This window comes from Erythrolamprus reginae, chromosome 4 (genome assembly GCF_031021105.1).
Source record: "Erythrolamprus reginae isolate rEryReg1 chromosome 4, rEryReg1.hap1, whole genome shotgun sequence".
In the NCBI taxonomy this organism is placed as follows: Eukaryota; Metazoa; Chordata; class Lepidosauria; order Squamata; family Dipsadidae; genus Erythrolamprus; species Erythrolamprus reginae.
The window spans coordinates 25,390,895-25,415,607 of record NC_091953.1 but is presented as its reverse complement, the minus strand read 5'-3'; the positions used below and the strand labels follow the sequence as shown (position 1 = coordinate 25,415,607).

At 39.9% G+C, this 24,713-nt stretch overlaps 1 protein-coding gene across 1 annotated transcript in view; it reads left to right on the top strand.

Annotated features, from left to right (window-relative positions):
- The window catches only part of CDX2 (caudal type homeobox 2), a 37,292-nt gene extending 16,848 nt beyond the window's left edge, over positions 1-20,444 (top strand). Inside the window, exons 2-3 of the mRNA XM_070751694.1 lie at positions 5,443-5,588; positions 20,244-20,444. Of these exons, the coding sequence (XP_070607795.1) occupies positions 5,443-5,588; positions 20,244-20,444 (347 nt within the window). The remainder of the gene's footprint in view (positions 1-5,442; positions 5,589-20,243) is intronic.
- Positions 20,445-24,713: the final 4,269 nt, after the last annotated feature.

Genomic DNA, 24,713 nt, shown 5'->3' with positions numbered 1-24,713 from the left:
AGTGTAGAGGGCTGGTTCTGGTTAGATCACAAAATCCCTTTCCCTGGCAGATCAGCAGGGAATGGGATCCATTCACTTCAGATTTCTACTCCAATAAACAACTTGATTTTTATGGAGTCATCCCCTACAAAACATAATAGAGATTATCCTTAAGGGTCGTAAAACCCTTATAAACATCATATTGAATAGCATGTGCACAAATGCATATACCCACATACACCAGCAAGACACACACAAACACATATCCTTGCTGCAATCAAATGTATGAATATTGTATGTTGCATGCATGTCACATTTTGTTTTTTAAAATACGGTTGTTATAGTTTTGAAATATTTTATTTTTAAAGTGAAAAAAGTAAATGAATAATTAAACTCCAACACCTATTCCTTACAAGAAAAACTCACCTGGTCCCTCTGAAATGTGTTTCTCACTAGGCATTCATAGATTGTGCTAAAAGAAAAGGAATCCCTATAAAATGGACTGTTTGCTTTTAAGTGTAAACACATAAATACCACAATCCATTCCAGAAGAGATTCCTAGAATTTGTTTTTATCTCCAGGCTTCTCTGAAATGTTTGAGAAATTTTAACAAAGTTAGTTCCTTTTGGGTTCACTCTTTGGATCCAGTTGATTTCTTCCTCATCCTGGTCTGGATGGTTTTATGTCTTCTCTATCTTTTTATTCATCTTGTTAAAGCAAAATTCTGATTTTCCAGAAATGGGCTGATTTGAATCGCCAGCTCTCTAAGACGAGACTTGAAATCCAGGCTAAGTCATATCGACGTTTCCTTTTTGCATGCTTTTGTATATTTTTGGCAAAATATCCCAAAGCTAAGAATCTTTCCCAACATCAGTGAAAAATAATACTTTCCATTCAATTGGGACTTGCTACAGCTATTTAAAATGCATAATAACTCCTTATTTGGTTTTTTTAAAAGAAATGATGTCCATTCAAAAGTAGCAACATACATTTTAAAGAAATCAGAAATAAATCTGTTTTCCAAAACTCTTCTGCAAGAGAGACCAAGTACCAAAAGATTATTTTTAAAAATGGACAGTATTGTTTATAAGTCCTATCATTCCTCCATTGTTTTAATATCAATATTACATTAACCCTATCATTCTTATGTACCATCTAAAAGTGTCCAGACTGAAGTTTTTCTCTGGTGTGAGAAAGTATGATTTGCCCATATTTAGTTATTGCATAGATTAAAGGAATATTCTGGCACCACAATTTTTAAAAAAACTACTCAAACAGAAAACGTATACAGTGTGTACGAAAGGAGAGAAAGAAAAAAAAATAGATCAGGCGATTCCACCCCATCCCCGTTTATAACTTAAATCTCAGGAAGTGCAGATCACATTTTGGGATCATCTCCTTAAATCCCTCATTTTCAGACAATTTGGCTAAAATGGGATGGGAACTTGACTAAAGGGGGCTTCAATTTCCCTCTCGTTGTGGGAAAAATCCTTTTCATTGCATTATTCATGATGGAAATATTATAATTTATGATGGTATGACTTACTGTATTATCAATCAAGAGCTCAGCAAACAAGAGCACGTTGGTAACCAAAATAATCACACAACCAAAGGGTCCTTTTGGGAAACCTTTATGAATGTGTTGAGTGAGCCAGCTATTTTAAATCCTGAATTATATCCTGGAGGGAGGCGGTGCAATTGCCTTTCGACCTTCTTTTCCTAAAAACGCAAGCGGGTGGATAACAGTTTTCATTTTGATGTTCTTCGAAGAAAGAAAGAAAGAAAGAAAGAAAGAAAGAAAGAAAGAAAGAAAGAAAGGAGGGAGGGGGGAGGTGACAGAGAAATAAAGAAAGAAAGAAAGGGAGAGAGAGAGAAAGTGTGAAGGAGAAAGAAAGAGAGAGAGAGAGAGAAAGAAAGAAAGAAAAAGAAAGAGAAAGCAAAGAAAGAGGGAGGGAAAGAGAGAGAAAGAAAAAGAAAGAAAGAAAGAAAGAAAGAAAGAGGGAGGGAGAAAGAAAAGAAGGAATGAAGAGAGAGGGAAGGAGAAAGAAAGAAAGAAAGAAAGAAAGAGGGTGGTAGAAAAACAGAAAGAAAAAAGGAGGGTGGGAGAAAGGAAGGAAGGAAGGAAGACGGAGGGTGGGTGGGAGAAAGAAAGGAAAGAAAGAAAGAAAGAGGGAGAGAGAGAGAGAGAAAAAGAAAGAAAGAAAAAGAAAGAGGGAGGGAAAGAAAGAAAGAAAGAAAGAAAGAAAGAAAGAAAAGGGGGAGGAGGGAAGGAAGGAGGAAGGAAGGAAGGAGGAAGGAAGGACGAGGGAGGGTGGGAGAAAGAAAGAAAGAAAGAAGGAAAGAAAGAAAGAAAGATTGTCCCCAACTCTTCCCAGGCGATCCATACCGAGCCCCCCTTCCCTTCCCGGCGCTCAGGTGGGAGGCGATGCGGGGAGCCAGCGCTTTGCTCAAACGGAGCTCCTAGGCACTGCATCGGCCTTTCCTCAGCTCGGCCGCCCGTCCTCCCCGGGGCGCCAGCTCGGCTCGGCGGGGTTGCGCCAGCGGCGCTTTTGAGGCCTGGCTTTATTGGCCTAGTAGTCGAGCCAGTCTCGGCCTAAACCGACAGGGCCTGCCGGGCGAGCCTTCTAATCCTGGCTGGGCGGGGAGGCGGAAAACCAAGGGGGGGGGGGGGGAGAGAAAGACTGCAAAGGGCTCTGAGAACCCCCGAAACAAGAGTATGAGTCTCGGGTCCGCGGCGGCGGAGTTAGCCGGGGGGGGGGAAAGCAGGCAGGGGCCGGCCTTAGGGTCATCATCCCACGGTTCCTTCCTTCTTCCCTTCTCGGAAAATCTCTTCCTTAAACCGGCCTTAGAGGGAGATAAAAAGGATAAAAACTGCAAAGCTTCCCGGATTGGCTATAGTTGGGCTTCTCCAAAGAATCTCAGCCAGGTTTTGGGTGGGTTTTTTGTTTTGTTGTGAAGGTGCATAAGTGCACCTTCCCTGTCCTAATGTCTTTTTTTATCTTTTCTATCTCTATACTGATATTGTGTTAAACATACTACAATATTATATTTGTGTGAATGAATGAATGAAAAAATAAAATAAATAAAATAGAATAGAATAGAATAAAATAAAATAAAATAATAGAGAAAGCCAGGATTTTAGACTCCACAGTCCAACACAAAGAGAGAATAGAATAGAATGGATTGGAATAGAATAGAATTAGAATGGAATACAATAGAATTAGAATGGAATGGAATAGATTAGAATTAGAATAGAATAGAATAGAATAGAATGAATTCTTTATTGGCCAAGTGTGATTGGACACACAAGGATTTTGTCTTGGTGCATATGCTCTCAATTTACATAAAAGAAAATATAGATTTGTCAAGAAATATGAGGTGGAACACTTAATGATTGTCATAGGGGTCAAATAAACTATCAGGAAACAATCAATATTAATCAGAATCTTAGAGATACAAGCAAAAAGTTACAGTCTTACAGTCATAAGTGGGAGGAAAACATAACATTGGTCAACACACACAAAATCATCAGGCAAAGTAATACGTCTGTTTTATGGAGTCTGATGTGCTAATTCCAAAAATATGCTTAGTTTTGCTCTATCATCACATAAAGTGTCTGCTATGGAAGCATTTTTGTTATTGCGTTATTTCTGATGTGTAGATTTCTGTTTTCTTAATGTCGCCAGTATATTTGTTGTAATAATGATCCTGCTCCTTGGAAACTACGTGCTACAGAAAAAAACTATATATATTTTTGAAATCAGAACAAAAAAGGATTCAGGAAAGTACAAGGTCAATTGCGATGATTACAAAAAAAAAATTCTTTGTAAACCTGTATCATTAATGGAAAACTTTCTTAGGGTAAACATCTGCTGCTGCTGTTGTCAAAATACACAAAGTTTAAATTGCTGGATCCGCAGGTTTATTTATTTCTTTATTATTTGTGCTTATAGGCCGCCCAACTCCTATATAAAAGCAATATAAAAGCAATATAAAGATTGAGAAAGGAAGGATCTAGGTTGAGAAAAGAAGTTCTAGCAAGGATTTCCAACTTCTTCCATATTCCCTGTTTTTATTTTCTTGATCTTCTTGTTCCCAGTGTGAACTGAAATGGCTTCTCGGTGACACAGCTTTAAGGGACGATATCGAAATTAAATATTTTTTATTCTTTAAAATGAGTTGGAGTAAGTGCTTGAAGCACCACCTGATAGGCAGATCGTAATATTTTTTAAGAGTACTTTTGTTATGGGGGACATGGATACCCCCAGCCAGAATGAATACAAGAAAGTGAAGAAATTAACAATCATTGATAGGAATAAGGGAAGCACCATCAATCATTTTATTTCATCATTACCTCTACTACTATTATACTTAGAAAACATCTTTCAAATAATATTTTTTTCTTGGCAACCTGAACATTTTACTTCAAGGTTAAAGAAAATCATGACTTCCAGGCAAACCTAAATAACTTGCCAGATCAAAAGTGGTTTTAAGATGACCATCTTCATCCAAAAGACATTGTATTTGACTGACATTGTATTTATCCATGTAGGTACGGTAAATTAAGTTGTCATTCTTTATTTAGAAAATCAGAACTTGAAAATAGAAATGTATACAAATACTAATTTGACTTGGGAAAAAATCTTTCTGAATGTCTTAGGTCTTCATTCTAACTTGAAAAATAGTTTTCGTGTAGATTAATATCATTTTGAATGATTGTATCATTTATTTCTACAGCACAACTATAATTTAGTAGGATTTTGCCCAAGCCCTGTTGAAATCAATTGTCAAGCTCCCCTGTGCAATTCATTTCAGTAGGTTTTATGCCTTAAGGATAAATGAACCGATATGCACTTAAGTCTCTTTCCTTGCATTCAGAATTACTTAAGAGTGCTTATTTGTTAAGTCTGCATTGTGTATATTACCCATGCTGAATGCTGATTTATTAAGTACATTTTCAAGGATAAATTGCTTTTAATTCTAAGCCCTGATCATAACAGGCCCAGTTACAATATACACCCACAAATCAAAGTGCAACCCACCCTCCAACACACTGGCTTATGGGGATGTGTTTAGTTTGGTGGCCATAAATCCCGCAGCTGCTTGCTTTTTACAAGCACTCATTGTTTGAAAATCACTTCCTCTTTGAGCCAGACACTTAAGGGTTTAGTAAGTTTAAACTGGTTAAAAAAAAAAAGGAAAATACTTCTATAACTTGGTATGTGTGTGTGAGTGAAAATAATTACTGTAGCTTGAGTTTTGGAAATGGGAAGGAAATATCTAAATCTTATTGGGAATTTGATCACATTCTAAATGAGAGTTCAAAAACTCTTCATTGCTGGAGGCTAGTTGGCATTTTACATACAGCCTATGCTCAATTTGTATATAATTTCAGAAGTGGCCATTTAAATATGATGCTGCTAGTGTGCTTTTTTCCAACTCTCTTCTGCCTCTTTTCCCCAGTGAAAACCAGGACGAAAGACAAGTACCGTGTGGTCTACACAGATCACCAGCGACTTGAATTGGAGAAGGAGTTTCACTATAGCCGTTACATCACTATTCGGAGAAAAGCTGAGCTAGCAGCCACACTGGGATTGTCAGAGAGACAAGTAAGACTTTGCTCTGTGTAATGTTTCCAAGCTTCCCCACTCAACCTCCCTCCCTTCTTCCAGTAAACCTTCCTGATCTTGTTTACAGTGAAAAATGCACACAATGACTAATAAAACATAATACACCAAACTCTTTCTGTTAAACAAGCCACCCTGCCTTTTAAGAATATGTAAATGAATGTCCACTGTTGTTTAAGAATGGGGGGAAAATACTACTTTAATTTACTCAGTCACTGTAGGATGATGGACAGCTGTCCAGAGTTTGGGAAACCAGTTCTATGAAGCCTGTGGTGGAAATTTCAAGAATGCATTTCTTATGGCAAAATAAGTGCTCTGCTATTGAGCCTTTGTCCTTCCTGCAAAATAAAATAGGTTTATCACATAGGGAATATTTGTCTGAAACCCAGGATTATTACACTGATGGTTGCATTTGTCTAGCGTGTCCTACGTGGAAAAACTAGGCTTACTCTTGTACACAATGAACTACTGCTTGGATTTAAACAGCCTTCTTAACTTGGTAGCCTCCAGGCACTGAAAAACAAGGTAACTTAATCATTAAGTCAAATGGACATTCATTATAAAGAGTCTTTTTTTTAAATCTGTGAACATAAGGACATAAAAAGAGCCATGCTGAATCAAGCCAAAGCCCATTGAGTCCAGCATTCTGTGTCACACAGTGGCCCACCAATTGTACATGGGGATCTTGAGCAGAAAGAGAAGGCAAAGCCCTCCCTTTCCCTTGACCCCCAATAAATGGTACCCAAGGGAATCCTGCTTGCCTCAACCAACATAGAGGCGGCACTTGGACATCCATTTCAATAACCACGGATACACTTGGCATCCATGAATCTGTCCAATCCTACCTTGAACCTATCCAGGCTGACAGATGTCACAACTTCTTCTGGAAGTGAATTCCATAAACCAAGGACCCTCTGGGTGAAGAAGTATTTCCCTTTATTTGTCCTCACTTTCTTAGCTATGAGCTTTAGGGAGTGCCCCCTCATCCTAGTATTGTGTGATAGAGAAAAGACTTTTTCTCCATCCACCTTTTCTATCCCATGCACGATTTTATACACTTCAATCAAGTCACATCTTAAATGCAGTCTTTCAAGGCTGAATAGATCAAGGCATTGCAACCTAGTTGGGAGGTGCTCCATTTCCTTGATCATTCTCGTTGCCCTTTTTTGCACTTTTTCCAGTTCCATTATATCTTTCTTCAGGTGCAGTGACCAGAAATCTCCTCTTGTCTCTAAAAAAACAGAAAATCTCTTTTTGTCTCTAATTTCAGCCAGAATTAGTAAGACATAGCCTTAAATTTTGTGATGTACATAGGTGATGGAGAGGCATTTTTTCAGATTCTGTCTCTGCACAGAATGTGAAGGCTGGGTGCAAAACTCTCATTGCTACAATCCCAAAGGTTGGGCTCTGCTAAGTTAATAAAAAGATCAAGTTTATCTAATGCATCTTTCTTAATCTAGAACTTTCCTGACGTGTTGAAGGGCTACAGGGGAAGAATATTGATCTATCCAGTCTCAGAACTAAGGCTTGGTAGCTGGTCCTTGCTTTCCTCAATACAGTTTAGCACAATGTATCCAGTAATTCATTTCAAAGTCGTTATCCAAGCAAAAGGAATGATTTTAAGATTAAGTTTGGTTTGAATTCCCTAAACCTAACCCGGAAGAGGAATGGGCTAACTCCAAACTCCATTGCTGTAACTCCTAAAGGGACTTTTGATCACCATATGAAAGAATAGAATAGAATAGAATACAGTGGTACCTCATCATATGAACTTAATTGGTTCCAGGAGGAGGTTCGTAAGGTGAAAAGTTCGTAAGATGAAACAATGTTTCCCATAGGAATCAATGTAAAAGCAAATAATGCATGCAAATCCTTCAGGAAAATCCCAAACTTTAGAAGGGAGGCGAACAGAGGGCAGGGAGGAGCAGCTAAAGGGGGCGGGTGGAAGAAGCAAGGCTAGGCTAAAGGGTGAGTGGGAAGGAAGAAAGGCAAGGGGGGCACCCCTCCCTTTTCTTTCTTCAAAAGACACCCTTTCAGTTCCTTTGCAAGCACGTTGTTCTGTACAAAATTTTTCCTCCCCCAAGCTGCCCCTCCCTCCTCCTTTTCTTTCTTCAAAAGACACCCTTTCAGTTCCTTTGCAAGCAAGTTGTTCTCTACAATAATTTTCCTCCCCCAAGCTGCCCCTCCCTCCTCCCTTTTCTTTCTTAAAAAGACACCCTTTCAGTTCCTTTGCAAGCACGTTGTTCTCTACAAAATTTTTCCTCCCCCAAGCCACCTCTCCCTCCTCCTTTTCTTTCTTCAAAAGACACCCTTTCAGTTCCTTTGCAAGCAAGTTGTTCTCTACAATAATTTTCCTCCCCCAAGCTGCCCCTCCCTCCTCCCTTTTCTTTCTTAAAAAGACACCCTTTCAGTTCCTTTGCAAGCACGTTGTTCTCTACAAAAAATTTCCTACTCCAAGCAGCCCCTCCCTTTTCTTTCTTCAAAAAAGGGGGAAAAAAGAAACCCCTTCATCCCAGCAGCAGCTGCTTGGGTTCGTAAGGTGAAAATAGTTCGGAAGAAGAGGCAAAAGAATCTGAAACACCGGGTTCGTATCTTGAAAAGTTCGTTAGAAGAGGCGTTTGTAAGACGAGTTACCACTGTAGAGTAGAATAGAATATATTATTGGCCAAGTGTGATTGGACCCACAAGGAATTTGTCTTGGTGCCTATGCTCTCAGTGTACATAAAAAAAAGAGATACATTTGTCAAGAATCATGTGGTACAACACCTAATGATTGTCATAGGGGTCAAATATGCTGGAAATTGATAGCATAATTCCTGCCATGATAAACATTTAAAAATTTTAAAATGTAATCTTAACCTAATGAAAAGAGGAGAGGGAGACCCTAATCTCCCCAAGTACGTCAAAGACCTCCATGCCCCAAAATGTTTGCCCCTACACTCATTGCATCATCCTGCCCCGGAATACAAAAAAAGATTACAAGTGCAGCATCCAGCTATGAAAAGATCCTCACTTCTAAGCTACAATATTGGGATATCTCTTAATCCCCTCATGGAAATATCACAGTTTGGGTACCAAAATTAAACTGGGAGCGCTAATATTTATGGAACATATCCACAGACTAGTTATTAATTTTTCTTCATCAACATTGTCAGCTAGCATTTTCCTGGCTTGGGCATTTTTGTCTATTCTTTTCCTGGTTTTGCATGCTGTATATTCTTGTTTGCATCCACATGGATAAGTGTGCTATGTACACAAACATCTGAGTATTGAAATCCAAGCAGAATACACTGATTTAAAAAAGTTCATTATGAACATAAATCATGAGAAATTGCAAAAAAAAAAATCCTTCACCTAAATCCTCGGAGAGGGGTGGCATAAAAGTCTAATGAATGAATGAATGAATGAATGATTGAAAGAAAGGAAAGAAAGAAAGAAAGAATGAATGAATGAATGAATGAATGAATAAATAAATAAATAAATAAATAAATAAATAAATAAATGTCTACCAGTATTTCAGGATATGGAAATATTTCTATATCTGGAATTATACTTTCCCACTTTTGTACCTTTTTTTAGTGAATAAGGTTCAAAGTGGAGAATGATTCTGTGATATTTGCACAACAACTGGGAACTGGAATTAGAAACATAGAAACATAGAAGACTGACGGCAGAAAAAGACCTCGTGGTCCATCTAGTCTGCCCTTATACTATTCCTGTATTTTATCTTACAATTGATATATGTTTATCCCAGGCATGTTTAAATTCAGTTACTGTGGATTCACCAACCACGTCTGCTAGAAGCTTGTTCCAAGGATCTACTACTCTTTCAGTAAAATAATATTTTCTCATGTTGCTTTTGATCTTTCCCCCAACTAACTTCAGATTGTATCCCCTTGTTCTCCTGTTCACTTTCCTATTAAAAACACTTCCCTCATCAACCTTATTTAACCTTTATTTGCATTTTGCCTCTTTTTTTGCATATTTTGAGAGAGGAAGTAGATAACATTTTACTTACATGTCTTAAATCATTTTGGTGGCTTATACAATTTATTTCTTTTGTTGACAAATGAAAGCCACAGGGAAAATGCAAATTCTGATTGTGGTTTGCCACTAAATATTGTTGGTCAGATCTGAAAACCACAGAAAAATGGAGGGCTACAATGGGTCTAAGGGCTAAATAAAGCCTGGTTTCTAGCAGTTTGTCACTCTTGTTTAACCTAAAGTTAGGGACAACCCTCTGAAAATCAAATTTAAATGCACACAGCAGGATGAAGATTTAAGGTACTGCAGCAAATTGTAGGGCTGCTAAGAAGTGCTTTTCAGCTATTTGAAGAGCTTAAAGATTTTCAATTTTTATGCTTTTTTATAGATTCAGGTCAAAGAAATTGAACAATAGATGATTTCAATATTTTAATCAAAACTTTACAAACCATAACCTAGAATCTGTTGCATCTACCAGGTTGATTCAAATGGAGATAGTGGATGTAAATGGCCTTTTAAATCAGTGGTTCTCAACCTGGGGGTTGGAACCCTTTTGGGGGTTTGAATGACCGTTTCACAGGGGTCGCCTAAGACCATGAGAAAAGACAATTTTCCCCTGGTGTTAGGAACTAAAGCTTCTATTCTGGCGCCTTGGAACATATTTTTACAATCTGACCAATCAGGCGTTTACAGTGAGGGTGTCCTTCTGACCTGCCTGCCAATCAGCTTAAAGCTCTGTTGGGAGAATTGGCACTAGACTTATGGATGGCGGTCACCACAACATGAGGAACTGTATTAAGGGTTTGCGGCATTAGAAATGTATGCAGAACTGTAAATGTATGCAGAGTTTATTCTTCATTAGCTCAGAGCCATTGTAGGCGTTACCACTTTCTTTTCAACCGATATGGTTTTAGGGGAAGAAATCTCTTGATTTCTTGACAATATTGTCATTGTCTCAGCCTTTATTCTCAACTTTGTTTTTATGAAGGAATAATTTATTTGCATTAACTAGGTTTTATTCAGCTTATACTAGGACTTGAATTATGACCCAAATGGAAGATTTAGGAAATTTAATAAAACCTAATATCCATGTGTGGATGGATGGATGATCTATAGTGATGGGGGAACCCAACAGTGTTCGGGTTCGGCAAGTTCGGACAAACTTTACGCAAAATTCGGCTGAACCCGAACCGAACTGAACCCGAACTTGAACCCGAACAGGGAATCCCTCCCATGAAGAGATTCCGGGGGCGGAGCCTTGACGTCACCGGCAGGTTGCTAAGGATGCCAAGTGATCACTTCCTGGATTCCATGGAATCCAGGAAGTGATCACCTTGGCGTCCTTAGCAACCTGCCGGTGACGTCAAAGCTCCGAATGCCGAACACGACCCTGAACTTTGCCCGAAGTTTGAAAAAAATTCATGTTCGTGTTCGGCATACCGAACACCGCAAAATTCGGTATGGACCTGAATTGTGCGGGTTTGGTTCACCCATCACTAATGATCTATCATCAAGTTGCTATTAATTTTTAACCAATATAGCTCTAGGATGCATTAATAGAATCAAGATCATGTGAAGTGTTAATACCACTTTATAAGGCCTTGGTAAGGCCACACTTGGAATACTGCATTCAGTTTTGATCACCATGATGCAAAAAGGAAGTTGAGACTCTAGAAAAAAATGCAAAGAAGAGCAACAAAGATGATTAGGGGACTGAAGGCTAAAACATGAAGAACGGTTGCAGGAACTGGGCATAATGGGTTTAATGAAAAGAAGGACCAGGGGAGACATGATAGCAGAGTCTACGGAGAAGGGCGGCATACAAATCTAATAAATAATAATAATAAAGTGTTCCAATATCTCAGGGTTTGCCACAAAGAAGAGGGAGTCAACCTATTTTCCAAAGTACCTGATGGTAGAACAAGAAGCAATGGGTGGAAACTAAACAAGGAGAGAAGTAACTTAGAACTAAGAAGAAATTTCCTGATAGTCAGAACAATTAATCGGTGGAAGAGCTTGCCACTAGAAGTTGTGAATGCCCCAACACTGGAAGTTTTAAAGCAGATGTTGGATAATGGGAATGTTATTAGAGTTGTTAAAGTTTTTTAGGTATATTAATTGAATTTTTAAAATACGTATATTGTATATTGTTTTGATATATTGTGAGCCGCTCCAAGTTCTCGGAGAGGGCGGCATACAGATCCAATCAATCAATCAATCAATAACCATCTGTCTGAAGCAGTGTAGGTTTTCCTGCCTAAGCAGAGGGTTGGACTAGAAGACGTCCAAGGTCCCTTCCAATTCTGTTATTATATTATTATATTAACAGTAGATGGATAGTCTCTAAGATTATTGGTCCCCGCCTTCAGATCTTCCAATACTGTACCAATTACCATTGTAATTGAGTGAAATTTAGGTTAAGGATGCACACCAGTGGTGGGATTCAATTTTTTTACTACTGGTTCTATGGGCATGGCTTGGTGGGCGTGGTGTGGCTTGGTGGGAGTGGCAGGAAAATGATACAGAAAAATACTGAAAAATCCCATTTCCTCTCGATCAGTCTTAGGGGGTAGAGAATAGATGGTGGGATTGCCAGCCAGAGGTGGGTGGTATTTACTGGTTGTCCGAACTACTCAGAATTTCCATTCCTGGTTCTCCAAACTACTCAGAATTTCTGTTATCAGTTCTCCAGAACTAGTCAGAACCTGTTGAAACCCACATCTAGATGGTGCACTCCCATCCAGAGGTTTATAAATATACTGTAGAAGCTATTAAGTATGCTGTGTTCTTCACATATGTACTGATACACATCACCATCCAAATATGTGGATCGGACTTTATTGTAAAATCTCCATTCTCACCTCACTCCGGGGGAAGGTTACTGCAAAATCCCCATTTCCTCCCAATCAACTGGGACTCAGGAGGCATAGAATAGATGGGGGTGGGGCCAGTCAGAGGTAGCATTTACCAGTTCTCCGAACTAATCAGAATTTCTGCTACCGGTTGTCCATAAGTGGTCAAAGCCTGCTGAATCCCACCTCTGTTGCACACACCATTAAATCTCCTTTCTTCAGTACTGTGTGTTGAGTATCCCTTATCCAATTGTGTCATTCTTTGCTGGGTCTGGTGTTGATATTAATAATGTTGACATTGGTATTCCTGAGAAGCATGAGCAAGGAAAAAACCTGTGAGTCCCTCCCAGATCATAAGTACCTCTGATTTCTAAACTAAATATAGAAAATGTACATATAGTGGTACCTCTATCTAAGAACGCCTCTACTTACGAACTTTTCTAGATAAGAACCAGGTGTTCAAGATGAATGAATCCCAGCGACCGGTTAGGTCCCACAGAGTTGGCCTTCTCCGGGTCCCGTCGACTAAGCAATGTCGTTTGGCGGGACCCAGGAGAAGAGCCTTCTCTGTGGTGGCCCCGACCCTCTGGAACCAGCTCCCCCCGGATATCAGAGTTGCCCCCACCCTCCTTGCCTTTCGCAAGCTCCTTAAAACCCACCTCTGTCGTCAGGCATGGGGGAATTGAAATTTCCCTTCTCCCTAGGCTTATAGAATTTATACATGGTATGTTTGTATGTATGAGTGGTTCTTTAAATTGGGGTTTTTTAGATTGTTTTTAATATTAGATTTGTTTATATTGTCTTTTTATATTGTTGTTACCTGCCCCGAGTCTTCGGAGAGGGGCGGCATACAAATCTAATTAATAATAATAATAATAATAATAATAATAATAATAATAATAATAATAATAATATTTTTTTTGCTGCTTCTTAAGAACCATTTTCCACTTACAAACCTGAGCCTCCAAAACTGTAACCGGAAAAGGCAGGGAGAAACCTCTGTGGGGCCTCTCTAGGAATCTCCTCTAGGAACCACAAGGAGGGGAGAAACCTCCCTGTGGTTTTCCCAATCAGATGCATTATTTGCTTTTACATTGATTCCTATGGGAAATATTGCTTCGTCTTACAAACTTTTCTACTTAAGAACCTGGTCACGGAACGAATTAAGTTTGTAAGTGTATAGTAAATGCACCCATGCTTGCTTGCATCTATTGTGTCTGAAGCATCAAAATGCATGGATTGAAGACTTGCATAGTTTATCATTTATTTTATTAAATTGGATATGCCACTCATCTCATTGCCAGGTGATTATATGAAGACTTATGTAGTTTTTATATAGTGTAATTATACCTGTAGTTTTAATTCTTTCTATATTTACCAGTTCACTGTTTGTAAGCCTGCCAGAGTCATCTGATCAGTAAGAAGAGCGGTATATAAATTAAATTAATTAATTAATTTCAGCGATTAGGGAAACTCTTCACTTTGCACGCAATGTTAGAGAACATGTGTCTTGTAGTCTTTATCTGTTTCCTATTGATGCAATTAGTCACTTGAATTTAAACGAACTTTTATTGTGCTGAAATTAATAGACTTATGAAAATTAAAGATAAAGAAGATTTTATAAAACTTGGGGGAAAATTTATGAATGGATTGAAAATAAAAATAGATAAAATAAATAATTATTATGAAATTAATGAAAAAGAATGAGAAATATGATTGTAGAAACCTGGGTGATAAAAAAAAGAGAAAGGGAGGCAGCATTAGATAATTATGTAACACAAACTTAAAGGAATTTAAGACTTAAAAATATGAATGCTAGAATTAAAAATGAAGAAAATTTGTGTATATCTGTAGTTTTTTTAATTTTCTTTTTAAAAATTAGCCATTGAAATAAAATTTAAATTCTTTTTATATAAAACTTTTGTTCTTATTAGCTTGGGTGTTAAACAAGATGGAGTAAATATTGATGAGATGAAATATTGATGAGATGAAAATAGCATTTAGGATGTTTTATTAACTGTTTATATAAGAAGATTTTATAAGCATATCGTTAGGCATTGATGATATATGTGTTCTCATGTATGTATGTTTTCTAAGTTGAAAAAAAATTTAAAAATTAAACCAACACCACCCAAAAAAAGAATGCTGAGTGCATGGCATCGGACCAGAATATCTCCAGGACCGCCTTCTGCCGCACGAATCCCAGTGACCAGTTAGGACCCTTCTCCGGGTCCCGTCAACCAAACAATGTCATTTGGCGGGGCCAAGGAAAAGAGCCTTCTCTGTGGCGGCCCTGGCCTTCTGGAACCAAGTCCCCCCAGAGATCAGAATTGCCCCCACCCTCCTCGCCTTTCGTATGCTCCTTAAAACCCACCTCTGTCGTCAGGCATGGGGGAATTGAGATATACAATTTATGTATGGCATGTTTGTGTGTATGTATGGTTTTTAATAAGGGTTTTTAGTAATTTAAATATTAGATTTGTTATATGCTGTTTTTATTATTGTTGTTAGCCGCCCCGAGTCTACGGAGAGGGGCGACATACAAATCTAATAAATAAATAAATAAATAAATAAATAAATAAACAAACAAATAAACAAACAAACAAACAAACAAACAAACAAACAAATAAATAAGAATGAATGAATGAATGAATGAATGAATGATACAAGATAGTGTAACAATTTAAAGGTAAATAAGCAGTAAGCCAGAAGATTCCTAGTTCAATTTTCTTATAACACAGAGAGAAGCTATTATCCCTCTGATCTTCCTATCTGTAAACAGAGGTAGATTTATTAAAAAAAAAAAAAAAGAGGGCCAGGGGAATATCAGGATCATTTAAAAAAAAAAAAAAAGCATGAAAAGTATTCTGAATGCCCCCAGGTAGTAAATAACATGAGGAGAGATCTTAGTGGATGGGAATGGGTTTAAGGTCCCTTTGATCTCCATGGAATCTAGGCACGCCTAAGTGTTTGCATTTAGATCTGAGGAGGCTTAAAACCAAGCATGCATGTGTATCTATTGTACAAAGTCAGTTATTTGCCACCTTTATATACCAACTCTGCCAGATTTTGTTTATCCCCTGTAGTTATCAGTGAAGACATCTTAGCATACCCTTTGCTTGCTTAGTTGTTATTGCAAAACACACACACCCCTTCATTTTCAAAGTCCAACAGATTTGTATTTCTAACTTCTGAGCACCACGCCTGTCCCCAGTGTCCTTGGCATTCCTAGAGGTGCATTTGCTCTGAGTCATTTCCCGCATGACTGGTAACTTTGCTAGCCCCCTCCCCACAACACATACACACTCTTTTTTGCAGGTGTTTTGGTGAATATTAAAAAAAGAACCGGTCTCTAATGCATCCTAGATTTTGCTACTTTCTACTGCTGAATTTGGATCTTCAGTGGTACTTCTACTTACAAACTTAATTCGTTCCGTAACCAGGTTCTTAAGTAGAAAAGTTTGTAAGAAGAAGCAATTTCCCCCCTAGGAATCAATGTAAAAGCAAATAATGCCTGTGATTGAAGAAACCACAGGGAGGGTGGAGGCCCTGTTTCCTCCCAGGAGATTCCTAGAGAGGCCCCACGGAGGCTTCTCCCCGCCTTTTCCAGCCCTGTTTCCTCCCAGGAGATTCCTAGAGAGGCCCCACAGAGGCTTCTTCCCTCCTTTTCCAGCCCCGTTTCCTCCCAGGAGATTCCTAGAGAGGTCCCACAGAGGCTTCTCCCCACCTTTTCGAGCTCTTTCCTCCCAGGAGATTCCTAGAGAGGCCCCACAGAGGCTTCTCCCCTTCTTTTCCAGCCCTATTTCCTCCCAGGATATTCCTAGAGAGGCCCCATGGAGGCTTCTCCCCACCTTTTCCAGACCTGTTTCCTCCCAGGAGATTCCTAGAGAGGCCCCACAGAGGCTTCTCCCTGCCTTTTCCTGTTACAGTTTCAGAGGTTTGGGTTTGGAAGTGGAAAACGATTCTTGAGAAGAGGCAAAAAATCTTGAACACCCGGTTCTTATTTAGAAAAATTCGTAAGTAGAGGTGTTCTTAGATAGAGGTACCACTATAAAGTAAGTCACCATAGTCACAGTGAAGCCAAGTGTTATACAGTGTTCCCTCGATTTTCGCGGGTTCAAACTTCGCGAATAGCCTATACCACAGTTTTTCAAAAAATATTAATTAAAAAATACTTCACGGGCTTTTTTCTATCCCATGGTTTTTCCCGTCCGATGACATCATACATCATCGCCAAACTAAGATTTTTTGCAAATAAATAACAAAAAAATAATTATTGTTAATAAATAACTATGTTTATAAATATCAGGACCACTAAGTGTCTTATTCAATGGTGAGTACCAGTAATAATGGTGAGTAAATGGTTGTTAAGGGAATGGGAAATAGTAATTTAGGGGTTTAAAGTGTTAAGGGAAGGCTTGTGATACTGTCCATAGCCAAAAATGGTGTACAGTGATCCCCCGATCATTGCGAGGGTTCCGTTCCAGGACCCCTAGCAATGATCGGGTTTTCACGAAGTAGCGCTGCGGAAGTAAAAACACCATCTGCGCATGCGCAGATGGTGTTTTTACTTCCGCAGCGCTAGCGAGGAGCCGAAGATTGGGGTTCCTGGGAAGGGGACTCAGCTGGGAAGCGGCGCTGGGGTTTCCCCACCGCCCACGCAAACTCCTCGCTGCCGCTCGCCCGCCCTTCGCCCGCCCACGCCGCTCGCTCGCGCCGCTTCCCAGCTGAGTCCTGAAGCCAATTCGCTTCAGGACTCAGCTGGGAAGCGGCGCGAGTGAACGGCGTGGGCGGGCGAAGGGCGGGCGAGCCGCGGGCGCGCGGGCAGGCAGGCGGCGGACAAGCCGTTCGCTCGCGCCGCTTCCCAGCTGAGTCCTGAAGCCAATTCACTTCAGGACTCAGCTGGGAAGCGGCGCGAGCAAACGGCGTGGGCGGGCGAAGGGCGGGCAAGCGGCAGCGAGGAGTTTGCGTGGGCGGTGGGGAAACTCCTCGCTGATGCCCGCCGCTCGCCCTCCCGCCAGCAAGAGGGGGAAGACCCAGGGAAGCCGCCCAGCAGCTGATCTGCCCGGCGCCATCTACGCATGCGTGCCCATAGAAAAAAAGGGTGCGCATGCGCAGATGGTGTTTTGACTTCCGGGTTGAAAAATCACGATTTAGCCCGTTCGCAATGATCGGGATCGTGATACCCGGGGGATCACTGTATTTACTTCCGCATCTCTACTTCGTGGAAATTCGACTTTTGCGGGTGGTCTCAGGAACACTGTATACGCTTCATCATATTTCTTCACCTTAGCTTTCAGGAAACTTAGGTTTGTCTCATTATCTCTGTCTCTCTCCACTTTTCTTTTCTGTTAAATATTTTTCCATGTTGTCTCTTAAGGATTTGTGATATGCACTTCATATCTCCTAGCATGCTGGGGATTCTGGGAGTTGAAGTTCAGGCATATAAGTGAGTATAAGACACATATTTTTCCTCCCTAATAGAGGATGAAAAAATTTTGAAGCTTTTTTTCCCAGCCCTAACTAGGGCTAAAGATCTTCCCAGCTCTTACCTAGCAGGTTCTTTCATTGTTATTCTTTGCAGTCATTAAGTACTTAGCTAGCAGCTGTGAAGAAACTTCACACCCCTTCTTCCAAGGAAGTGACACACACACACACACACACACACACACACACACACAAACACGTTGCTCTGCTTTGGTTTCAAAGGCGTGAAAAAGCAACAAAGTCCAGCACACAAGATTCCTGACAAAACTGCAACAGATATTCTTCCACAATGGCCAAACCCACATGCTGCTATTTATAGCAGCAGCCCTAATTACTGGAGCCCCACCCAAACACAGGTGGCCTCACTTATCTTCTGTAATATGTTCTTACTTGGTCTCTTCTATGCATAATTCTGTGCTTGCATGGGTCCAAAATGTCATCATCTGAAGCAATAGAAGATAAGGAAGATTGACTGCCTTGGCTGTGTTCCAAGCCCCCCTCTGCCGAGTCACTCCCACCTTCTTCTTCGTCCGAGGAAACTAAACTCTGCACTGATTCTGTTGGCAATAACACAGGCCTGTGACATGTTGAATTTTCCCCTGCATCCACCTCCCCATTCCCTGGGGCAGGAGCTGGGCCAGAGCCAACCACAACACTTTCCAGCCCTGACCAGGTGCTAACGATGTTCCCAGCTCTTACCCGCTTGCAAGCTCTTTCATTGTTACTCTCTCTGAATAAGGTTTTTTTAAAAGCCCTAACCAGGGGATAAAATAATGTGCTGAAGCTGACCAGATTAAGCATGCTAGCCAGATGATTATCTGGTAAGCAGATTCTTTTCCCTATTTTCCTCCCCCAAAACTAAAGTCTTTTACTCTGGTGTGTCTTATACAGTACTCCAAATAATACAATATTCAGAAAACGTGTGGTCCGGATTTTAATTGTTCTCTATCTTCCGCCAGAAGGCAACAGTTCAAAAAGATTGTGAGCAGGATGAGAAGAGTCTCTGAGAATGTTGTGCACTAAGCACAGGGACACCCCCCACCCACCCAGGGTTTACAATTCTAGTGTGGTCAGGCGGTAGGGAAAGCAAGTAGAATGCTTGGCTGCATAGCTAGAGGTATAACAAGCAGGAAGAGGGAGATTGTGATCCCGCTATATAGAGCACTGGTGAGACCACATTTGGAATACTGTGTTCAGTTCTGGAGACCTCACCTACAAAAATATATTGATAAGATTGAACGGGTCCAAAGATGGGCTACAAAAATGGTGGAAGGTCTTAAGCATAAAACGTATCAGGAAAGACATAATGAACTCAATCTGTATAGTCTGGAAGGCAGAAGGGAAAGCGGGGACATGATTGAAACATTTAAATACATTAAAGTGTTAAATAAGGTTCAGGAGGGAAGTGTTTTTAACAGGAAAGTGGACACAAGAACAAGGGGGCACAATTTGAGGTTAGTTGGGGGAAAGATCAGAAGCAACCTGAGAAAGTATTATTTTACTGAAAGAGTAGTAGATGCTTGGAACAAACTTCCAGCAGATGCCCGTTGGTAAATCCACAGTAACTGAATTTAAAACATGCCTGGGATAAACATCTATCCATCCTAAGATAAAATGCAAGAAATAGTATAAGGGCAGACTAGATGGACCATGAGGTCTTTTTCTGCCGTCAATCTTCTACCGTGTTTCCCCGAAAATAAGACACTGTCTTGTATTAATTTTTGCTCCCAAAGTTGTGCTACGTCTTATTTTCGGGGGGTGCCTTATATTTCTCAAATAAGACAAATTCATAGGCAGAAAAGCTGACACCCCCAAAGAAAGTGTACCGTACGGTACACTGATTACGGTACGGTACCTGTCAGTATGGCACCCACACACACAAACGATGGCACTTATATGGTACAACAGTATACTCCCGCTATTGCAGCTTCCAGCCACCAGAGGAACTACAGTCTACGCACTGTAGTGGAGACTGTAATGGCGGTGAGACAGCAGCAGACTGTGTCTGCTGTACTGGACGGTAGAAAGCGATGGAAGGGGCCAGCAGGAGACGCCACATTATTACGGTACCGCTGTGAACAGCTTTGAATGGTACCGTATGTTTTTCCACCGTACCGTATGTAAACTTGACTACGCCTTATTTTCGGGGGGGTGCCTTATATTAGCAAATTCTGCAAAACCTCTGACATGCCTTACTTTTGGGGTCCGTCTTATTTTCAGGAAAACAGGGTATGTTTCTAGATGGTAAACTAGACTGTGAAGTTGAACTTATCTAGCTCACTATTATTGACACCAACTCTCTCTTCCTCCGTAGGTGAAGATCTGGTTTCAAAACAGGCGGGCGAAAGAAAGGAAAATCAACAAGAAAAAGTTACAACTCTCTCAGCCCGGAGGAGCGCACAGTGGATCTGAACCCCTGAGTCCTGTCTCCTCCATGCAAATAGGGACATCTGGGTCTGGTCCCAACGGAGGTGTGTTGGTTGCTTCTGGCTTGACCCCAACTGTTGCACAGTGACAGCCGTCGTAAGGAAAGACGGAGTAGCTGAAGAGTTTCTGCATTCCATACAGAAGAGGAAGAGACACACCAGCCAGCCCAGGAGGCAGAAAAACCACTAATCCAAGAGTAAAAAACGAGGAAGCAAGTGGCGACTCTCCATAGGATGGACTGCACTGAACAGCATCACACTTTGGGATGCTCTGTCCATTTATACAAAATACTCTGCGGGCCAACCAATATACTCTGGGCCAACAGGGTTGAAAGAGGAAGGTAGTTGATTTTCCTTAATTTGTTTCATCCTTGTCCTGGATGCTGCCATAGGTATCACATAACTGACTTTTAACTCTGCAACGAAAACGAAAACACAACTTTTCTCAGGGAATTGGGGCTGGAATGCCTGATTGTTATTCTTTTTGTTTTGGTTTTTTTTAATTACCAATGCATTGGGTTATTGATAAATGTTAATGGGGGAAAAAGAAGAAATTAAACCATATTTTACTTTGTTTTTCTGGTATCCTAAACCAGTGTTTTTCAACCAGTGTGCCGCGGCACACTAGTGTGCCGTGGAACATGGTCAGGTGTGCCGCGAGAGGGGAGAGAGAAAGAGAGAGAGAAAGAGAGTGTGAGAGAGAGGGAGAAAAAGAAAGAGAAAGAGAAAGAAAACAAGAGAGAGAGAAAGAAAGCCACAGAGAGAGAGAAAGAAAGCAAGAGAGAGAGGGGGGAGAGAGAAAGAGAAAGAGAGAGAAAGAAAGCAATAGAGAAAGAAAGCAAGAGAAAGAGAGAGAGTGAGAGAGAGAAAGAAAGCAATAGAGAGAAAGAAAGCAATAGAGAGAAAGAAAGAAAGAGAGAGAGAGAGAAAGAAAGAGAGAGAGAAGGAGAGGAAGCGGGAAAGAGAAATGAGAGAAGAAAGGGTAGAAAAAAAGAGAAATGAGAAAATGATGGATTGAGGCAGAGAATGAGAGGAAAGAGAGAGAAACAAAAGGGAGAGAGAAGTGACTCTTGATTTAAAGCATATGATAAAAAGAACCTAAAGAATGAGAGGAAAACTCCCCAGCCCTCACCTGTTTTTGGAAATGGTTCAAGAGTATGTATACATACACACACACACACACACACACACACACAAGGGGGGGAATAATATGTACTGTCTTAGTGTGTCATTTTGTGTCATTTTGGTTGGTGGTGTGCCCCAGGATTTTATAAATGTAAAAAATGTGCCGTGGCTCAAAAAAGGATGAAAATCACTGTCCTAAACAAACTGAAAAGGAGAACCATTCACGTCCCAACCGGCAGGTAAAGTATAAGAGGAGGAAGCTACTGAGATGTTTTGAAACAAGTCATTGGATGGTAAATTATTGAAAACAAGCATATAAAGAAGCGGTTATGATATTATGTCCTGATTCCTGCAGGTATTTGGTTAATGATAAATGTTAATAGAGGGGAAAGAAGAAATTAAACCATATTTTACTTTGTTTTTCTGGTATCCTCAACAAACTGAAAAGGAGAACCCTTCACTTTCCAAACAGCAGGTAAACTGTAAGAAGCTACTGAGATGCTTTGAAACAAGTCATTGGATGGTAAATTATTGAAAACAAGCATATAAACAAGTAATGATGATATTATGTCCTGATTGCTGCTGGCTGGCTGCCATCTCTTTATCTCTGATGTTAAAAACACACTATGAACCAAAAAAAAGTCTATTTTTATGAGGACTTTTTTAAAAGTAGAGAATATTTTTAGAATCATCCTGACACTAAGATTCCCACTGAGCCTTATTTGTGACTGTGAGCATCCTTTAATCCTTGTTATCCTTTACTGTCACTAACATCCCTTTCTGACTCATTATTGTATTTGGTTACTTAACAAAATATACTGCTCAAAAAAATAAAGGGAACACTCAAATAACACATCCTAGATCTGAATGAATGAAATATTCTCATTGAATATTTCATTTGCACAACTATTCCATTTGCACAACAGCATGTGAAATTGATGGTCAATCAGTGTTGCTTCCTAAGTGGACAGTGTGATTTCACAGAAGTTTGATTTACTTGGAGTTATATTCTGTTGTTTAATTGTTCCCTTTATTTATTTGTTTTTGAGCAGTGTATAATGTCTATATTTGGGGATCGGGGTAATTATTTTGAGGATATCATTTGGCTGTTGAAATACATTTTCTTCCATCTCCTAAGATTCAGGCAGCTCTTCCCAAAATGTTCCAATAGCTGTTCCAGTCTAATTCTCTGACATCAATTTGCCTTCTCATATATGGAGGAGGAAGAACAAGTCTACCTACGTTGATTCAGTGATGGATTGCACAGCAGAAGCTAGCTCTGTTACCGAACGATTAGCAGATTTTGTGACATATGGGCTTGAGCAAAGAAAGCCAATGTTTTGTGCTCAAGAAGGGGGAATACTGGGGTTACTACCAGGTCATTCTGGAACTGATTTAAGTTGCAAATGAGGAAACTAGATTTCTTGAATCTGGTGCTACTGGCTGCAGGTTATTATCAATATCAACTTTATTTGATTAGTCAATCGACCATACCAAAGCGAGAAAAAGGACCACATCGGTTGTCATAAAACTCTGACTGGTTAAAATACAATAAAATTGGCTAAAATAGAGGGAATTTGAATAAACAATAAGTTAAAATGCAGTATAATATGCTAAAATTGAGTAGTAAAACATGAGAATATAACTCGTGCAAAGGATTATATTAAACAAATCTAAGATACTGATACAAAATATTCTCAAGTGAGTTCATCTCCTTTGCATGCCACCCCAATATGTTCTGTAAAATGTATTCTCATCTGAACAGCCCTGACTATAAACTTAGCGGTTCTAGAAACTACATATATATTTGTACCCTGAAGAAAATATGATAATTGTTTATTACAGTCCCAGTGTATGGTTTTGTCAAGTAGGGGCTGTAAATACTGAGGTCTTACTGAGGAGTATAGTTTACAATTGAGTAGCACATGTGCAATGTCTTCTATTTCTGGTGCACCACAAATGCATGTTCTCTCAAAATATGGTACTTAGTGGAATCGTCCATATTTGACCATAGAATCTAACTGCTCAAATCTTGCTCTAGTGAGTGCTGTTCTATGGTATTGGGTCAGACCCATTGTCAGGTATTTTTCTAGTTGAAAGGCTGTTTTGTTCTTGGCTAACCATTTCAGTGACCTGCACTTAGAAAGTGCCTCAATATCAGTTTGTGCATTAACATCTACATCTGGCTGCAGGTTATTAAAATCTAACATAATTAGAGAATCCTGACTTGGGGTATAGTGCTCTAATCCTTAATCCGAGTTTGGAATAGAACTATCATTCTGATAAGAAAAACATCATTTATAACATTAAATGCAATTTTTGATCATTCTACAGGGCTTCAAAAAGGAGACCCCAGAAATTTGCAGCCTAAATTTTAATGCCAATTTCTGCAAAAGTTTGTCAAATTTGGAACGGGCAGGACCGAACTCAAAAAGCTGCAATCCGTGGCATATGAATTCGTATTCACAGGCACCCGTGCTAGCGAACTGGCATCTGCCAATGATATTGATTTATCTTTCCTCCATTCAATCCCGCATCTGCTGACTAGTATCTTTGAGGGGGTGGTCATTTGGGATCTGAGAGGTCAAAGAAAGTGCAAGCAAGGTCCACTCGCCTTGATCGTCATCCATTTACTTGAAAATAGATTTTCTTTTTTTAAAAAAAGGGAAACCGAGTCATGTAAATTAATAATAAACGAAACAATTTATGCATTGAATACATATGCAAGCACCCTTACCTTAGAGCTAGAATGATGTGTTCTTTTTTAATTTTATACGTTTAAGCTGACTTTCAAACGAAACTTGTAGAATTCATGCTGTGAAAAGCACGAACAATCCCAGAGAACTTCTTTGAGTTCAAGCCAACTTTATAGGAATGAAACCATGCACTTTTTTTCCTTGGACCCATTCATTTCAAGGGGATGCACATAGAGCATTCTGGCACTAAAGTCCTGGAATCTATCCAACTGGGAATTTCACATGAAGTCTCAAATGGGCACGGCTGAGAACCATAGAACTACAGAGCTACATCTACTTACGAACTTAATTTGTTCTGTGACCAGGTTCTTAAGTAGAAACGTTTATAAGAAGAAGCAATTTTTCCCATAGGAATCAATGTAAAAGCAAATAATGTGTGCGATTGGGGAAACCACAGGGAGGGTGGAGGCCCTGTTTCCTCCCAGGAGATTCCTAGAGAGGCCCCATGGAGGCTTCTCCCCACCTTTTCTGGCCCTG